Genomic DNA, 17165 nt, shown 5'->3' with positions numbered 1-17165 from the left:
AATTCTAAAACATACAAAGCTAATAACAAGCATTGAGGGTCAAAGGTGGGTGGCCTTTTCTTTTATTAATATTTATTGCATGTGTTTAGCCAGCCTTTTAAAACTTTGTAGTTAATGTGGTTCTCCACTTTCTACTGTCAAGTAAATGTATTTTATAGCATGGTACTGGATACCAGCCAACAAAAACAAAGCCTGAGACAGTGTGGCTAAGCACTGATGGGGATTGCTAAGTTTCTAACTTGTCAAACATCCACAGCACACTTAAAACCACCATGGCACGTGCTCCAGAGCAGGCAGAAGAAACTGCCATAAAATGCAGCACAATAAATCTTCTAAAACTGTAAAACGTCCCCAGAATATAATTTGTTAAAAACTAAACAAATACAATCTCTGAACATGCAAGTAATTTCACTAAGCCACTGGCATATAAACCTACTTTATAAGAAATAATGAAAACTACTTACAGAGATTTTCAGACTATTTTAGAAACATGCAATACTTTAAAAAGAGCAAAATATTGAATTCCTGAACTGAATCCTACTAATCTTTCCCAATCACATAATCCTAAAGAAGTAAAAATTCTAAACAACTGTATAAAAGAGGGATCATTGTAGACTAGGTTTTAACATTGAGAGTGATGGGGGAAGGGGAATATTCATCATACAAAAATAACTGATTCCTAAAGATAGCATTTCACTGCCATTACCACTAACTTCCCTGCTGAGTATAGTTAAAATAACTCAGTTAGACATCTTTATCACTGGAAATGTGAAACATCAAATTCCAGGTCAAAGAAGGTCCTGCTTCACAGCTTTCTATGGAAGTAAGTGTGTTTATAGCAGGAAAACAACTCTTTCCCTGGCTTGATCTGCCTATGCACATAGGCACGTACCCGCCTACTGATACTGGACATTACAGAATCACAGAATGGTTGATGCTGAAGAAGACCTCTGAAGATGACCTAAGTCAACCCCCATCCTTTGGGCAGGTCCAACTACAGCAGGTTGCTCGGGTCTTGAGCTTCTTGCTCCCACTTTCTGCTTCTAAGAGATGGAAAGGGGATTTACGTTGAATACTAATTCAAATTTGCACAATGATTTTTAAGAATAGCTCATTTCATTTTTAGGTCATGTCCTGCAATAGAACCCCAAATGAACAAAGTGATACTTGCAGTTGCATCCCTTGAGATAAGAGCTTGGGCCAGAAGCAACAACCTCAGCAACTAAAAGCTAACTGCAAGCTCTTGTTGCAATCGCCAAGGTGGTTTCATGCTTTTTCAGAGAAATAAAACAGGAACATGGAATCAAGTTGCCCGACAGTACTTCTTGAAAACCTACTGTAAAAGACTTGCCTAACCACAAGTACCAGTTTACAGAATTCAGTGGATGCCAGCGTAAAGGCTCAGATACTCAGATACACAAATACCAGAGTTATAAATTCAGTTAACTAATTTTAGATTCCACCATTCAACACTGAAAGACTTGTTTCTGTTTTTTAAAACAATTAAAGCTAAAACAAAGGAAAAGCTAGGTAGGTTATGAAAATGATAAAATTACAGATCATCCCTCAGCTTTGCAAATGGAAAATTATGTATTATTTTAACAACTAAGAACAATAAAACTCAGACTGTATCATCATGTAAACATCTTCAATATATATATATATATAAAAAGATTACTGTAATAGCTGGAGGTATCGGACAGCACATCTTTAGAGGATGAAGTCCTGGAGGCCTGTCATGAAAATACTCAAAATAATTTTATCAGTGGACCTGAGCTGGTCAGCTTTGTAACCATACGGATAATCTATCTTAAAATACAGCACTTACAAATTACAATTAGTGATAATGATTCAAAATCTGTTTGGTACTTCTGTTGTTGTAAACATATTAAGTTCTTCAAATGAAATCCATCTGAAAAGACTTTGGCAAGATCTATTGCATATATAAATGCATTACCCTGCATTAGGACATAGTAGGAGAAGATTGTGAAAATATTTTTATGAAATTAGGCAGGAAGAACATTAAAAATGTTAACAGAAAAAGTGCTTCATTGTCACTGTGAAAGAAGTCAGGACAGATTCAGTGGGATCTAGATTACAATGTTTACTTCTTTAAGTAACTGCCTAAAGCTAGCCTTACCACCTTTAATTAATTACATGAATTCAATTACCTGAATGTGTTTTTTTTTTTTTTACTTTATTTTTAAACTAAGCACTATACACACCTCAAGCTCCCAATTCTTTGAAAATAAGGTTTTTAGTTTTATAAAACGTATGTGTAATAATGTAAGAGCTTAACAGTAGGTGGTAATCTTCAACATAAAACTTGAAAGCACAAAGAAAAGTGGCAGGCAAAGTTGATTATATGCCTTCTTCCTCGTGTGCTATTCCACCCGCATTTCTTCTGAGACAAGCACAGTCCCAGTTCACATGCAGTTCTGGGGAGGCTCCTAAATAGCCTCAGCCCTGACAGTCTGTTCTCACCTGCTTGTTTCTCTTTGTTTCACACTGGCAGAGCTGCTCGTGCAGGTAAACAGTAAACTACACCACATTATTTTTCTATTAAGTTACTTTCCATCTGGGTTAGCTCAGTAGGCAACTACCCAAACGGCTTTGCTGGGACTATGCACATAACTGTCCTTTGACAGGACTGGCCTCTAAATGTGAGGCTGAAGCCTGAAACAGGATTCTCTGTAACAGAGAATGTAACATTTATTCTGGCCTAGAAATATACTCATGCTTAATAGGCAAAGTGAATAATAACTGAAACAGATTTCTCAGCAAGTAAAAGCTAATTACCTCAACTGAAACTGTCCAGAACACTTGGGCTAACACCCCTACAGGGGTAAACAATACAGAGAGGGCATTTTACAAGGTCAGCAAGAAAAGATTTAAAATGATTTGTTGCATAGGAATGGAAAATTTACCACTATGATGAAACCACGAGGCTGGTAAGGTCATAGAACTGCAGACTGATGTCAAGGATTGAAAGAATTCTCCTGGATCTTCGGTTATAAAGTCAGTTCAAGACTGCAGCAGTGATGGCAAAATTCAGTTCCCTGGCCCATACTTCAAGTAAAAACATTTAATCTTACAGCATGGATAGAGCAGCCCCACGACAGGACGAGCAGTCTGAGAGGGGTCTGTGCAGGCTGCAGGGAGGAAGGTGAGGAAAGGCTAATAAATTCCAGCAAGAGGTTCTAGGAAGGGTCAGAGAGGTTTCACATTTGGCAGTTCATTGGGGTTTTGAGGAGCTTCAGCAGGGATGCTAGAGGCCCCCCTCTCTCTCTCTCTCTGCTGCACAGGTCTGCTCCCCATGCAGACCACCCACCTCCTATTCTCTTCTGTGATTTACAGATTTTCCCATACCTGTTGTAGTCTCCTATTCCTTTCTTAGCTCCTCTACTTGGCGCAGTAACAAGACCTTCCCTACAACCCCAGCTGCCAGGAAGGGCCCATGGCCCATGATATTCTCCTTACTGAGGGAGAGAAAAGGCTCTTCTAGAGACCTAAAAGCTCTTCCAGCTTCCTGCTCCTGCAGCCACCCAGCACAGAGGGGAGGCACTCCCCGTGTCCTCTGGACAAACCTCTAACAGGAAAGTGAAGCAATCGGCTGGGGGCATTAAGGACAGACACAGCTGGAGCAAGGCTTGCCAAGTTGGTCTATCAACACACGAGGGCAAGGTTTCATGAGATGATCAAGCCAGTGTTATTAGCAGGTCACTCCCACTTCTCCCCTGCTGTACAGCCAGTAGTCCTGGCTTTTGTCTGACCACAGGCAGTTTCTTCAGAGTACTGAACAGGCAGAACAGTTTTTATAAGACTTATATAAGACTATATGATTCATGTCACATTTTCTGTTTCCCTGAATTATTTAATATACCCCTAAATTTCCTACTCTAAGGGGAAAGCAACTACAGAAAAAATACATAAAGTGAAAAAAAAAAAAAAAAAAAAAAGCAAATCTAGCAAATCTACCTAGTTTCTACTATTGCACAGTTTGTATGGCCTTTATCTAAACATTAATTCTTACACCTGCAAATATTGCCACGTTACAGAGCCTGGGGAGTCACTTAATCTCACTAGTATCTTTTTAACCTACCAAAATATAAGGTTGCCTGTTATGCAACAAAATAAGAAGAGAGATCATCTCTAGCAAGTATTCACCTATATCCTCCTTCACTCTCTTGCAAGACAGCTAGGGAAAATTAAGGTTTCCCTCCATTACTGTCTTCTTTTATTCCTAGCATTTGACATGTCTGTGAGCTGACGCTGTAATAGAGTATGATTATTTTTTTTCTTTCTGCATTTCAGTCAAAAGTTTAACCACCATCCAACAGAATTCAGCATCCAACTACTTTTATATGTTCAGAAACACCAAGATAATTGCTGATCTTTTGTTTTAACAAAATTTCATTTAACAGACATGTGCGTGCCTGTATGTATGCATACGTTGATCTCCCGGAGTATGGAGGTCATTATTTTTGCACGACTGGCATGATATCAAATTTCACCATTTTTCAAAACATTCCAAAGACATATTTTTGGCATAAATTGGAATCACCATACACTTCTGCAACACTCAGCTCAGTGGGGCTATATTCTTTCATTGCTACTGCAAAATGAAAAGTAAATTTAGATGGGGTCATATTTTACAATGATGTTTTAATTTCTTTTGCCTCCTTAAGGAGGTCTTACTGTTTCTCAACCACACATTGTTTTCTTTGGAATCAACCCTTTCTCCCTAAAGACAGTTAGGTTTTAAGGTTAAATACTATACGTTTGTTTTTGAAACTGAACATTTCATCTGAAGTCCATTTTCTGATAATGCATGATAATGTATCAGCTTATTGAAGTTCACTGGTAAAGATCCTCCCGCCATGCAGGGAAGAAAAAGAAAAACATGTTTACACATAACTTATGCACTGTTGGAATAAACCTTTTAATTATTTTTTTCTCTTCACTTCAGGTACAGCCTATCGTTCCATTCTGGCAGCTCCACAATTACGGAAGTGATTATTCAGCTACATGGAGCTATCAGACTTTTAGGCTAAGTTCACTGAATTCATGTCTTCTCCCATGGCTATTAGCCAAGAGAAAACTGAACGAAAGCACAGACAAACAGAACTGGTAAGTGGAGAAGACGCATTTATTTTCACAACACAAAACTATGCTCAGAGGGCAGAAAACTCCGCTGAATGATGCTAACATGTACTACTCCTGTGACAAGTGTGCAGCCAACATTCCACTTGTAAGGTGAAAAGCACAAAACTGATTTTCTCACAAGTTATTTGCCTCACAATGGTAATTTGCCACTAGAAAAGAAGATACTGGTAATGATAGATCAATACTGAAACTGGAAAGGGAACATGTTAACCCAAGACTTTCACACATTCTGTTATAGCAACAGTTTAATTATTGAAACTCATGTTTTCACTAACTTTAATAAAAAAAAAAAAAAAAAAAAAGTTCATTCAAATTTAGATAATGTTCTGTAATCGTAAGGTAAAATGCTAATGTTTTGACAATTATGTTTGGAAATCAGGTGCAAGTAAGAGAGCTTACACTTGAATCTCATCTAACACAATCCCTTCATGTAGTGGCAGGATTTTCTCTTGTCCTGCTTTAACTTTCCTACAGTCACAAATACTTAAATCAATAGAAATGAGTGCAGAAGTAACCTATTGTCTAACTGTGCCACATACAAGGTCAGAGCAAGACAGGTGAAATGTTCCAGTGCTTTCACAGGAAAGAATCAACACCAACAGAGGGAAGCAAAGATCACAGGTAAGACTTACCTCACCAAGCTTAAGATGTCTACAACTCTAATCTTTACAGGTCTACCCTTCAAATGTCCACCACTTTTCACTCCCTTTACAGTTAATGGAAAGAAATAACCATATATTACAGTGACCTTCATCTAACCTATTTTAGATATCTATTTTAGCATGAGATAATCACAGTCTAGATGTGTTTATTTTCTCTGCTTATTAGAAAGGGAGCCCAGGATGACTGGATCAACTGTAGACATCTATATTTGGTCAGGTGAATCCCCTGCAGCCTACAATGGCCAAAATAACTATATAAGAAAAACAGAAAACTAAATGGAGCAACACAAAGAGGATCTATGTTACAGTATGTTAGGCTACTTACATAAAACTCTGCAGTTCAAGGATAAAGTATTCTGGAAGCCAAATAAAATATTCCTAGTGCAGAATGATACAGCAGATACAAACTCCCAGAACCCTCTGTTAAATCTTCAGAACCTTAGTTTAAAAGATCAGTTCTAGCTCTGGAGATGCTTAAACACTGAACAGGGATAAAACAGAAACAAACACAGCCTATGCTCTGCCTTGCTTCCTCTCCCTCTCCTAGCCTATAATCTAGTAAATAATTCCTTCAGAACCTGTCCTGTAGCTATACAGACAGCATAGCGACAGCACGAGTTGCTGTTCTGAGAAAATATTTTCAGTTAGGAAAAGAAAAACTTAAACAAAACTTCTCTTTCTTATGTGCAAGCTCTGCTTCAGTGGCCATGACGGTATGTGACGGGTGCTGTTTGAACAGCGCTGCTCAGATTTGCTGCACTTGGCTGTCCAGATAGCCAGATAAGCAGCATGTCAGCAGGGAAGAATCTGAACATGTAAAATTACATTCTGACTGTGGTCGCAGACTCTGTGAGCACAGGTCACTACAGCAGACAAATGGGGCTTTTCTGACTGAACTGCATATTTATTTAAACCATATTTTTACAAATTCTGACATTTCTGAAAAAAGAAAAGAAAGAAGAACCCCAGTTTGCAAATGGAGTGTAAATATGCATGCAACTTGTTTGCATTGCTTCTTTCTTTGCTGCTATAAAAACACATGATGCATTCCTGATGAAGAATTGCTTGTGGAGTGCAACATATTTTAAATATGTAGGAGCTTAAAACATATACTACTACTTAGAAGCCTTACTGGCTGCTTATTAATATTTTTTAAGAAACAATAATTACCTTTCAAAGTATCATTACCCATTACCTAAGCCTAGAGTTATATTATATTATCTTTATATTTGAAAAGGATAAACAATTTCAAACTTGTGCTGGAGCGAGGGATCAAATTTCAGTGTGCCTTCTAACCCGATCTTCCATAGTTCTAGCAAGTTCTATCACTTCAGTGCTGCCTCTTCCCAAAAGTGAAGGGAAATGTACAAAGTCATACCCGAAAAAAAAAAAAATAAAATACTTATTTCAAAAGATTTCTATGTCGTTAAGTAAAACATTAACATGTTTGTATTCTAACAGCCAGAGACAGCTTCCTAATAACACAAAATCCTTCAACAACTGTTCCCCCATCTCTGTCTCTGTCTACTTGCCATTTTTAAGCAACTTTTGCAATTAGGAAAGATATTAATGCAGTGGCATTCAAGCCTTTCCTTTTTTAATGAAGGTGTATGTGGCTCTATTAAAAAACATCGGATATTGAGACTGCTGTACCAGGGGATACAAATCTGGTGTTCATCCAAATCTTCACAGGCATATTCAAAGTGGACTGACTTTCATAGACTAAAAACTTCTCTGCAAGTGCTTATGAAATACAGTTCAGCAAGAACTTATATGCAACAAAATCTCATGAGATTAGGCTGCAGCACAGGCCTGTACACATTATAACTTAAAAAGCAGCGAAGTTATTCCTGCCCATCTTTACGATCTGGAAGCTTCAGAAGGAAACACTTCCTCCTTCCCATGCTTCATATTCTATAAAGTTCAGAAACATGCCTAAAAGGGCTTTTTTAGAAATAATTTTTTTTAAGCATTTTTTTAGGGAAAAAAAAAAGAATATATATTTATTTGATTTTTAAGAAAATGTTTCAGCACATTTGTCACCAACTGTACAACATATTTTCTCTCCAATTCTATGCAATTGGAACTGATGGGAAAATTCAAAACATTAATGAGAAACTCTGTATTTTTATCCAATGATAATGCAGTCTTGCCCACAGAAATACTGCTTTTTCTGCCTAATAATCAGGGATTGTTAATAAAGATGGTTGATATGCCCAATAGCAAGTAAAAATCAGCTGACAGAAGTTAGAATAGAAAGGGAGGGTTTGTAGATAAATTGGTCTTTCCTTCTACAATCACCTTGATTTCTCTGCAGAAGGTCTGCATGAAACATCAGTCAGCTACATTAGCTGTCTGCTCCCCTCCAAGAACAACAGAAATTCTGCCGTAAGGATCATAGAAAGATAATGCTGCTCAGGACACAAATTCCTCCTGCATGCTCTGCAATCTCTTTTTGCTGGTGTCTTACAGCACAGTGGTGATCCAGAAGCCAACAATTTGGATTGCCATGCTGCTGGATCTGGGAAATGTTGGTCTGCCTCCTGGCTGCACCCACAAAAGGAAAAAATGTAGAGTGAATAATTCTTACAAAACTGCTGTATTTTTAATTAAAAAAAAAAAAGATTAAATAACAGTTTTAGAACTAAGCGATTTCCAAATGTCTGCAAAGCTACACAACAAATGCTATCAGTTTACTTCTGCCTTTCTTCTTTTGGGCAAAAAGATGGTTAACACCCACATGTTGATACTACGCTTATTCTGATCCAAAAAAAAGGCTGCTTACACAATAAAAACATTCTAATATTATATTTAAAAATATACTTTAAACCCCAATTGCAAAAATCTTCAGATTTGAGACTCCCCTGGTGCTTATCCAAGAAAAAGAGCCAAGTATAATAAATAAGGTGGGAGGTTAGGGAATATCTAGAATGTAGTGACCTGCTATCATTAGGTTTAAAATACTCATGAGAATACAGTAGTAGAGGAAACAACACTCATGTTTTTCCCTTGTGAAACATGACTTAAAAAATGTGTGGAAACATTCAATAGGAAAGGGATCAGAAATGGATAAAATTTACAATTTTCTATGTAGAAACCAGAAATAACTTAAAAACATTTTCAGAGGCCAATAATTTAAAACAGGATCCCAATGTAAAACATATGGATAGCAATGCTGCATCATGGACCTTTCATGCTACAGCTATAAAACATGCTTAGAAGTGAAATGAGCTACTGAATAATGTTTTTTTGTTGTTGTTGTTTTGTTTTGATGAACAGAAAAGGACTTAAAATGAAGGTGGCAAACAGTTTTTTGTAATTGCAAGGCAGAATATTTTCAAGCACCTGCTCTGTGAGAATTACAGCCACAATTTCAGCACAGTATATTGCAGAGGCAGACAACCCTCACATACAACCTCCCTGTTACAGTGAGGAAAGCTGCACAGTTTATCTTTCTCACACAGCTCAAACCTCTAGTGACAGCTCTCCTAGAACAAATTAAGTGCTGCTGCAGGATATAAGAATGGAAGGACTACATTGACTTTACATATATGAAAGCAGAGAATGAAAATTGACAAGTTACCTCACTAGAAAAGAAAACATTTCCATGGTTCACATTCTACAGTAACTGTTGTTTGCTCTAGTTAGCACAAAAATTTAACACTATTGTGAAAATATGGATTTTCCTTTCAAATAAAATAAGTGGCTTGAACAAACAAAATGAAGTTGCATGATGATCTCTTTCAGAAGTTAATATAAATCGTTTTTCTTATATTCAAGACCGTTAAATCTTCATGAAACAGACCACAGTGGAAAAGTCCTTTACCATATTACTGCACCTTATAAATAGTAAATGATATCATTTGAGGTCAAGTAAAGAAATACTGCAATCCTATATCAACTGTGCCTGAAGGGTACTGGAAGTTTCATACTCCTTATTCCTTCTTTCCTTTTCATTCTTTAAGCTAAAATTAAGATTTATTTATAGTTCATCTCAAAAGACCTTCCTGAAATGTCCCTTAGAGAGATTTTCAGAAGTACTTAATATTTTAACTTTTGCTTATATTTGAAAAACTAAGAAAACATTGAAGAAATCTCCTAATATAAATTGTTTTTTCAAAACAACCATAAATACATGGTTTTGGATTGTTGCTTATCTATAAAAATCTGTGGGAAATTTAAAAAATTTGCACATCTTATATTTTAATATACATAACCTCATTTTTTTTTTTTAAATTAGAACTCACATTTTGATTTAAAAATAGCAATTTCTGTAACTGTACAACATACTTTTTTAGTGCCCACTCTTGCCTGGCAGTAACGGGGTGTACTTTATCTCCTTTCCATATGGGGAAAATGACTGCTCTACTGCTGCCAAAATCAATCTTGCTTCTAATAAGGATAGCTACTGGTTGATATGCTTGAACCAGACAAACAAATGAATGACAGACATGTGAGAGTGATTCAAGTGGCTGTTCACAGCTATTTAAAATTAATTTAACATTGCAGAAAATGTTGTGTACCCAACTCTATTTCCCATACACTAGGTATTTATAACTGGTTCCCATGAAGATCTCATAGTTGCATAATCAACCCAAGAATTACGATTAAATCCTCCTTGACTGGTGCCTAATGATGAAACCTTCCTTCCATTACAAAAAGAGAGTCCATTACATACATCCTGAAATATGAAACCTTATAGAATCATTAAGGTATGAAAAAAACTCCAGGATCATCTGGGCTAACCATCCCCCTAATACCACTGTCACCCACTAAACCACATCCCTAAGCACCATGTCCAACCTTTCCTTAAACGCCCCCAGGGATGGTGACGCCACCACCTCCCTGGGCAACCCGTCCCAGTGCCTGACTGCTCTTTCTGAGAGGAAATGTCTCCTCATTTCCAACCTGAACCTCTCCTGTCACAGCTTGAGGCCATTCCCGCATGCTATCACTAGTTACCTGTGAGAAGAGGCCGACCCCCAGCTCCCCACACCATCCTTTCAGGGAGCTGGAGAGAGCAATGAGGTTTCCCCTGAGCCTCCTCTTCTCCAGACTAAACAACCCCAGGTCCCTCAGCCGCTCCTCACAGGGCTTGTGTTCCAGGCCCTTCACCAGCTTCGTAGCCCTTCTCTTGACGTATTCAAGGGCCTTGATGGCTTTCTTGTAGTGAGGGGCCCAAAACTGAACACAGTACTTGAGGTACGGCCTCACCAGAACAGAGTACAGGGGAACGATCACCTCCCTGATCCTGTTGGGTGCCCTATTCCTGACACAAGCCAGGATGCCGTTGGCCTTCTTGGCCACCTGGGCACACTGCTGGCTCATTTTCAGGTGAGCATCAATCAACACCCCCAGAGCCTTTTCCTTTGCACAGCTTACCAGCCACTCTGCCCCAAGCCTGTAGCACTGCATAGGGTTGTTTTGGCCAAAGTGCAGGACCCAGCACTTAGTCATGTGAACCTCATCCCACTGGCCTCTGCCCATAAATCCAACCTGTCCAGGTCCCTCTGCAGTTCCACTGCTGGACCTTGTTTATTATAAACCTACAAAATGTTTAATTTAAGCATTTTCCTGCGGATATTTGAGGTGAGGGCAAAAGACCCAAGACTGTTATGACAAAATATCAGAAACAGTGACATTAAAAATACCAAAAAGATGCATGTGCATAGCAGGATGAAGACCTGTTTTTCAAAGCTTCATTTTTGTTAAGAGAAGAATTCTATGTATTTCAGCATATACAACCATGTTTACAATACAAAGTTTTATTATACCCAATCACTCTTGTAAACATACCAGAGTAAGGCTGAAGCACTCGACAGAAAACATCAGGAAACTTGTAAGAGTGGGAAAGGCAGTTCTGACCCCACAGTTTTGATTTAATCTGCAGCAAGTAAACGACCCTGCCATCGTCCTGCAACATGGTTGCTTCATTCCCTGATAAACTCATGGAAGAAAAATCCACTGAGTGCTCTTAATTTTAAAATACCTATGTCTGCATCAAGATATCTCCAAGTCACAGATCACAGGAGTCAGAAGAAGATAGTTGGAAAAGCAACACTTCTGCTCTCTTCTGCCCATTGTGCTCTCCTCACCTGTTCCGCAGGCACACTACTACTAGCCAGAAAGAAGCCACGGTCTGCACCATTTTCACAGAATCACAGAATTTCTAGGTTGGAAGAGACCTCAAGATCATCGAGTCCAACCTCTGACCTAACGCTAACAGTCCCCACTAAACCATATCACTAAGCTCTACATCTAAACATCTTTTAAAGGCTTCCAGGGATGGTGACTCCACCACTTCCCTAGGCAGCCTGTTCCAATGTCTAACAACCCTTTCGGTAAAGAAGTTCTTCCTAAGATCCAACCTAAATTTTCGACATGTAACAACCAGTTTTCAGCTTTTCTTCAAAAATTATTGCTATTTATCTGAGACGCTTAAGTTCTGGAGAAGTCTCAGTGCCTACATGGGCTACTGGTGGGATGCCATTGAAGAGCGTGACAAAAACGACTAGTCGCAGACTGTGACCAAAAAAATTCCCCAACCCTAACATGAAATGGAAAACAAATTAATATTCTATATCCAGCCACAACAGCAGAGACTAATCAGGCAGTTAGTCTATTAGTAAAATCACAAGGTTTCACTCCAGCAGCTCTGACGCAGTAATGGGTTTTCCCATGAAAACTTGAAAGAAAAGGTGAAAAAAGATTTGTGAAGCATGATGGAAAGGAATGTCAGACACAGCTTTGGTCAAACTTGCCCATTAAATATTCACCCATTACTCCCCAGGTTCATTCACAGGCCAATTGAACTGGCTATTTACTGCTGTTCGCTATTTTTCAATTTTCTAAGCTTACTAAAAATTCCTTTAAAAAAAAAAAAAAAAAAACTTGTGAAACAAAACAAAACAAAAAAAGCTGAATGTTGATAGTTTGTTTTCTCTTCACAGTACACTTTTTGTTATTCTGATTATGTATGTTCTGTCACTAAGCTGGTATAAAATTGCTCACAAGAAGTCCTATTATTTTAATTTCATACTAAAAAAAATGACTAATGATGTCCTTTTTCTTCAGCCATTTGGACTAATTCCATGTGAAATCAATGAAAATTATTTTTATGAGGAACAAGAGCAGCCCTAGCTCTTTGTAGAGAGATATACTAGTGTACTTGTACTCTTTTGCTACACTTTTACTATCATATTATACATAATATCTAAAAAAACAACATTGCAATTACATATTTAAGCACTAGATAACACACAAAAGATAAAGGTGTAGGACTTTTGTTTACTTACAGAAGATGAAGTCTTAGACAACAGTATGTATTTATCTCTAATTTTACTAACTGTTCTATCTGTACCTTTGAAGGAGTATAAGGAAAAAATGGAAACCAAGAAGGATGTAAACAGAAATCAATTACTGCACTGCTGAAAAAAGAGCTTTGATGAACTAGACACAAGATCTATCGGTTCATAGGCTAACAATCTTTCCAACAAGTAGCACATATGGCTTATAAAACAAAAAAGCCTACCTCTTTAAACATCATTTGTTTTTAGTATGTTTTTTTCATTTACAATTCATCTAACACTGCCATTTGAAACAAAAAGAAAACTAAAGAAAAAGTCAGAGATACAAACAATAGAAAGATCTTGAAGAACCATTTGATTTTAAAACACCACTTATAGTAATTTTTCTTCTTTTAGATTTAGGTTGATTTATTTAACTGTGTTTTTCTTAGATGTGTTGAAGTTAGAAGCTAGGCAGTGATTATTGATTTAGGCAGGTATTATTAATGTGAGCTCACTGAAAACTATGCTGTAACATCAGCATTTATAGGTATCAATTCTTCATCTATTTCCATTATTTTCATTTGAACTATTATATTCAAAGCAGGAAAATGTCAGTCTTAAATCTTATAACTACAAATGAAGAAAAACAGCAGCACTAAAACTCCATAGGCAAAAATAATTTAATACAGTCTTAAAAGGTACTATATTATTATCAAACACCTATATATTATTTATATATATTATTCATATAATATATAATAATATATTATAGTATACAGTATATATATTATATCATATATTATATATCATATATATTTTATATATATATAAATATATATAAATTTACAGTACAATTATGAACCTGCTGAGATTTCTATACACACTTAAATTTTTACTACGCAAGTGGCCCCTGATGAAGTTACTCATGGGCCCATAATTTTGCTTTCCAACAATTTTCTACTGCTGGTTCTCAGCTCTGTGTCTCTTCCACATTTTGAAGCAAGAGAACTTTATCTCACACTTCTCAGAAAAAACAGTAGCAGTATCTTCTGGACTCTCCCAATGCATTATCCACCCCAGCAAGTTAACAGACCTTCTATTCCAAAGCAAATCTTAAACCTTGATGTAACCTTTCTGTACACTATTACCAACTTCACCACCACCAAATGAAGACACTATCATAGTGCTTAGCTATAAGGCCTCCATATTCATTGGGAATGGAGCTCCTTAGGTTATTTTGTTTCTTGTGCACTGCACTAGAATAGAAGAGCTGCCACAAAAATCTGCCTCCCTCACTTTATCTTGTGTAGTTTGTTTTCTTTGATCTGTCAAGGAGTTTCAGTGGGAATACCGACTCATTCACTTATTTCTTCCCCCAGAAAACAGTTATAAACACTTGCTTATGATACTTGTATCAGAAAACAAACAAACAAACAAACAACAACAAAATCAAAACCCACAGCTGAAACAATCAATCAAAACAAATACACAATCAAAACAAATCAGAATCTTCCATCAGAAACGTGTACAAGTTGAGGACTGGTATGTTCCACAGGAGGAAAATTTAAAATCCAGTTTATGTTATCTTTGGAGAAATTCTCTAGTACTGAATAAAAATTGCAGTGTAGTATGAAACCTACATATAGAATATATCTGTTTAAAATAGAAATATGCCTTCTCCAGAAAACCACATGCTTTCTGCTTTACCAGGAGTTCTTCAATGTTTGATTTGCAAGACTGCTATCGCAGAAATGATGGATATAAAAAATTCATCCATAAGTAGAATTTACTTTAGGAGCAAATTTAGAAGAGAAAATTAGACTTGATAAGAAAAGTATATATAAATGTAAATTCTGTCTAAATGAGTTCAAAGCACAAGGATCTTTGGTGTGCTGTGCTAAGAAGGACTACTGAGTTAAGAAAAGTGCAGGATAGAACAATATACTGCAACACTACAACATGATAAAGATTTGACTAGTTGCCAGACTCTAATAACTAATGGGAATGTCTCATAGTTAAGCAACTGCAATGCTGCTTGAGTGTCTACCACTACTGAATGTTATAATCTGTACGTTTATTTATTTACACTGCAAGGAAGGAACTTTTTCAACTATGACATTAAACTTTTTCCTTCTGTACAAGGAAATACTTCTGCTTACTGAAATGCATACCATAGCAGCCATAAGTTTAGTTTCGGGGACAAACAGCATTGCTTGTCATCACAAAATTGTACTTCATCATGAGAACTGGGGGAATGAACAGCATAAATGTATATGTCAGAATTTTAAGATTTGTGCCTCACTTCCCAGCTCCGGAATGGTGCAACACAATCATTTAGCAATACACTAGTAACACCAAACCAGAGGTCTCTTAGTGTTTAAAGACCATGTGTTAAGTTTCTATTTAATTATTTAAGTGCAAAAATAGCACTCTACCTGTAGTCATACTTCTCTTAAAAATGGAGGAAAAAAATAATTAGAATAGTAGTAGAAAGTCACTGTGTCTAAGGTAAAAAAAAAAAAAAAAAAAAAAAAAAAAAGCATATGAATATGATTTCATTCATATTTGGAATAGTGGATAGAAGAAAACTAAAATAAATACCGCATCTGTAACTTCTATCTCGTACAACTTCTGAAATGTTTCCCGATCAAAGAAGAACAGCTTCCCACTGCCACCACCTTTCTTAACAGAGGTACCTGTGACAAGTATTTTATCATCTGGGCTAAAACAGCAATCAGTCCTGTTGGAAAAAAAACAAAACAAAACAAAACAAACAAACAAACAAACAAACAAAAACATTATATTGGGCAAACCAGTAATTAATGTATATTTAATTTATAGATTACAATCCTTACAAATAATCTTTTCTAGTTGTTAATCCTTTCAACACAAAGTTTAAAAACAACTTTTATCTGCTGTCATCTATTACTACAGTTATCAGAGAGTTCGCATTTACAATTACAGCTGTGCACAGAATACGAAAAACTGGCAAAAACAATAAAAATATAAAAATCCTCCTCCCAACAAAATTTCTCTTCCTCTCCAAATTCATGTGAACTTTTCACATAGGAAACAAAAAATAATCATTTTAAATCTGGTTACAATCATTCATAAGAAATAAATCGATCTTGAAATCTGTTTTTGCTGATGATAGTGCTGCACGGCAGTTGTGTTTATATAGTTGCCAAAAATGTTTGTGTGTTTACTCTTCCTATATGCTACAAAACAGAGTGAGTGCTTGTGACTTCAAATTTGATCTGTCCCTAACCTTTCTTTCTAAGATCTTATTTTGAAATTGTATATTGTCTTTAGAGTGTCTCTAGAGTTCTAGAGAGGACTGTGCTACAGGTACAGAAGTATAGATAATACCTATAAAAATATAATCACAATACTTAACAATATACAGTACTATACCATACTTTAGTACCAAATAACAGTAATCAGCAATTCTAACATCATAACTTGAATTTAGACAATACACCTTTATGTTATGTCTACTTTTCAATCCAGATTTTTCTTTTAATTGATCATAGACCAAATAGGAATGAGGCTTACTTGATATATCTCATTACATAAACATAAGGCAATGAACTGGCCTCCTCCTAAAAGTTTCTAATCTAATTAGGCATAAGATATATGAGACTAAAATATGGCATAAAATAAGCAAAGATAGATAAGAATTATCACATGAAATAGGAGATATTTTAAAGCAATGTTAAACTGTAAAATAGCCAAGAACCTTATTGCACAGTCTCCTATGTGTAGTTCTTTGTGTACTATTCTGTACCTATTGAGAAACATCTCCAGTATACTCCCTCCTGCTCAGCACAACGACCACTGTTTATTCTAGCTGGAATAACTTAACAGTACTTACATTGGAAAGAAGCTGGACAGTCTTTCAGCTGAATGAAGAGGCTTTTTAAATTGCCTTATATCCCACATCTTTAAAGTATCATCCCCTATGTAACAAAAGGAACAAAGGTTAGCAAGAAAGAATTTAAGCCAAGAATTTAGACATCTGCAGAAAATTTCATCTTCTAACTCAGAT

At 36.5% G+C, this 17165-nt stretch overlaps 1 protein-coding gene across 1 annotated transcript in view; it reads right to left on the bottom strand.

The window, feature by feature from the left end:
* The window catches only part of WDR70 (WD repeat domain 70), a 139255-nt gene that overhangs the window by 14658 nt on the left and 107432 nt on the right, over nt 1–17165 (bottom strand). Inside the window, exons 12-13 of the mRNA XM_084503670.1 lie at nt 16992–17076; nt 15719–15857 (exon numbers count right to left, since the gene is read on the bottom strand). Coding sequence (XP_084359796.1) covers nt 15719–15857; nt 16992–17076 — 224 coding nt within the window. The remainder of the gene's footprint in view (nt 1–15718; nt 15858–16991; nt 17077–17165) is intronic.

Source organism: Aythya ferina (assembly GCF_964211825.1).
Source record: "Aythya ferina genome assembly, chromosome: Z".
Lineage (NCBI taxonomy): Eukaryota > Metazoa > Chordata > Aves > Anseriformes > Anatidae > Aythya > Aythya ferina.
Note: the sequence above shows the minus strand (reverse complement) of the source record. Positions and strands in the feature narration are given on the sequence as shown.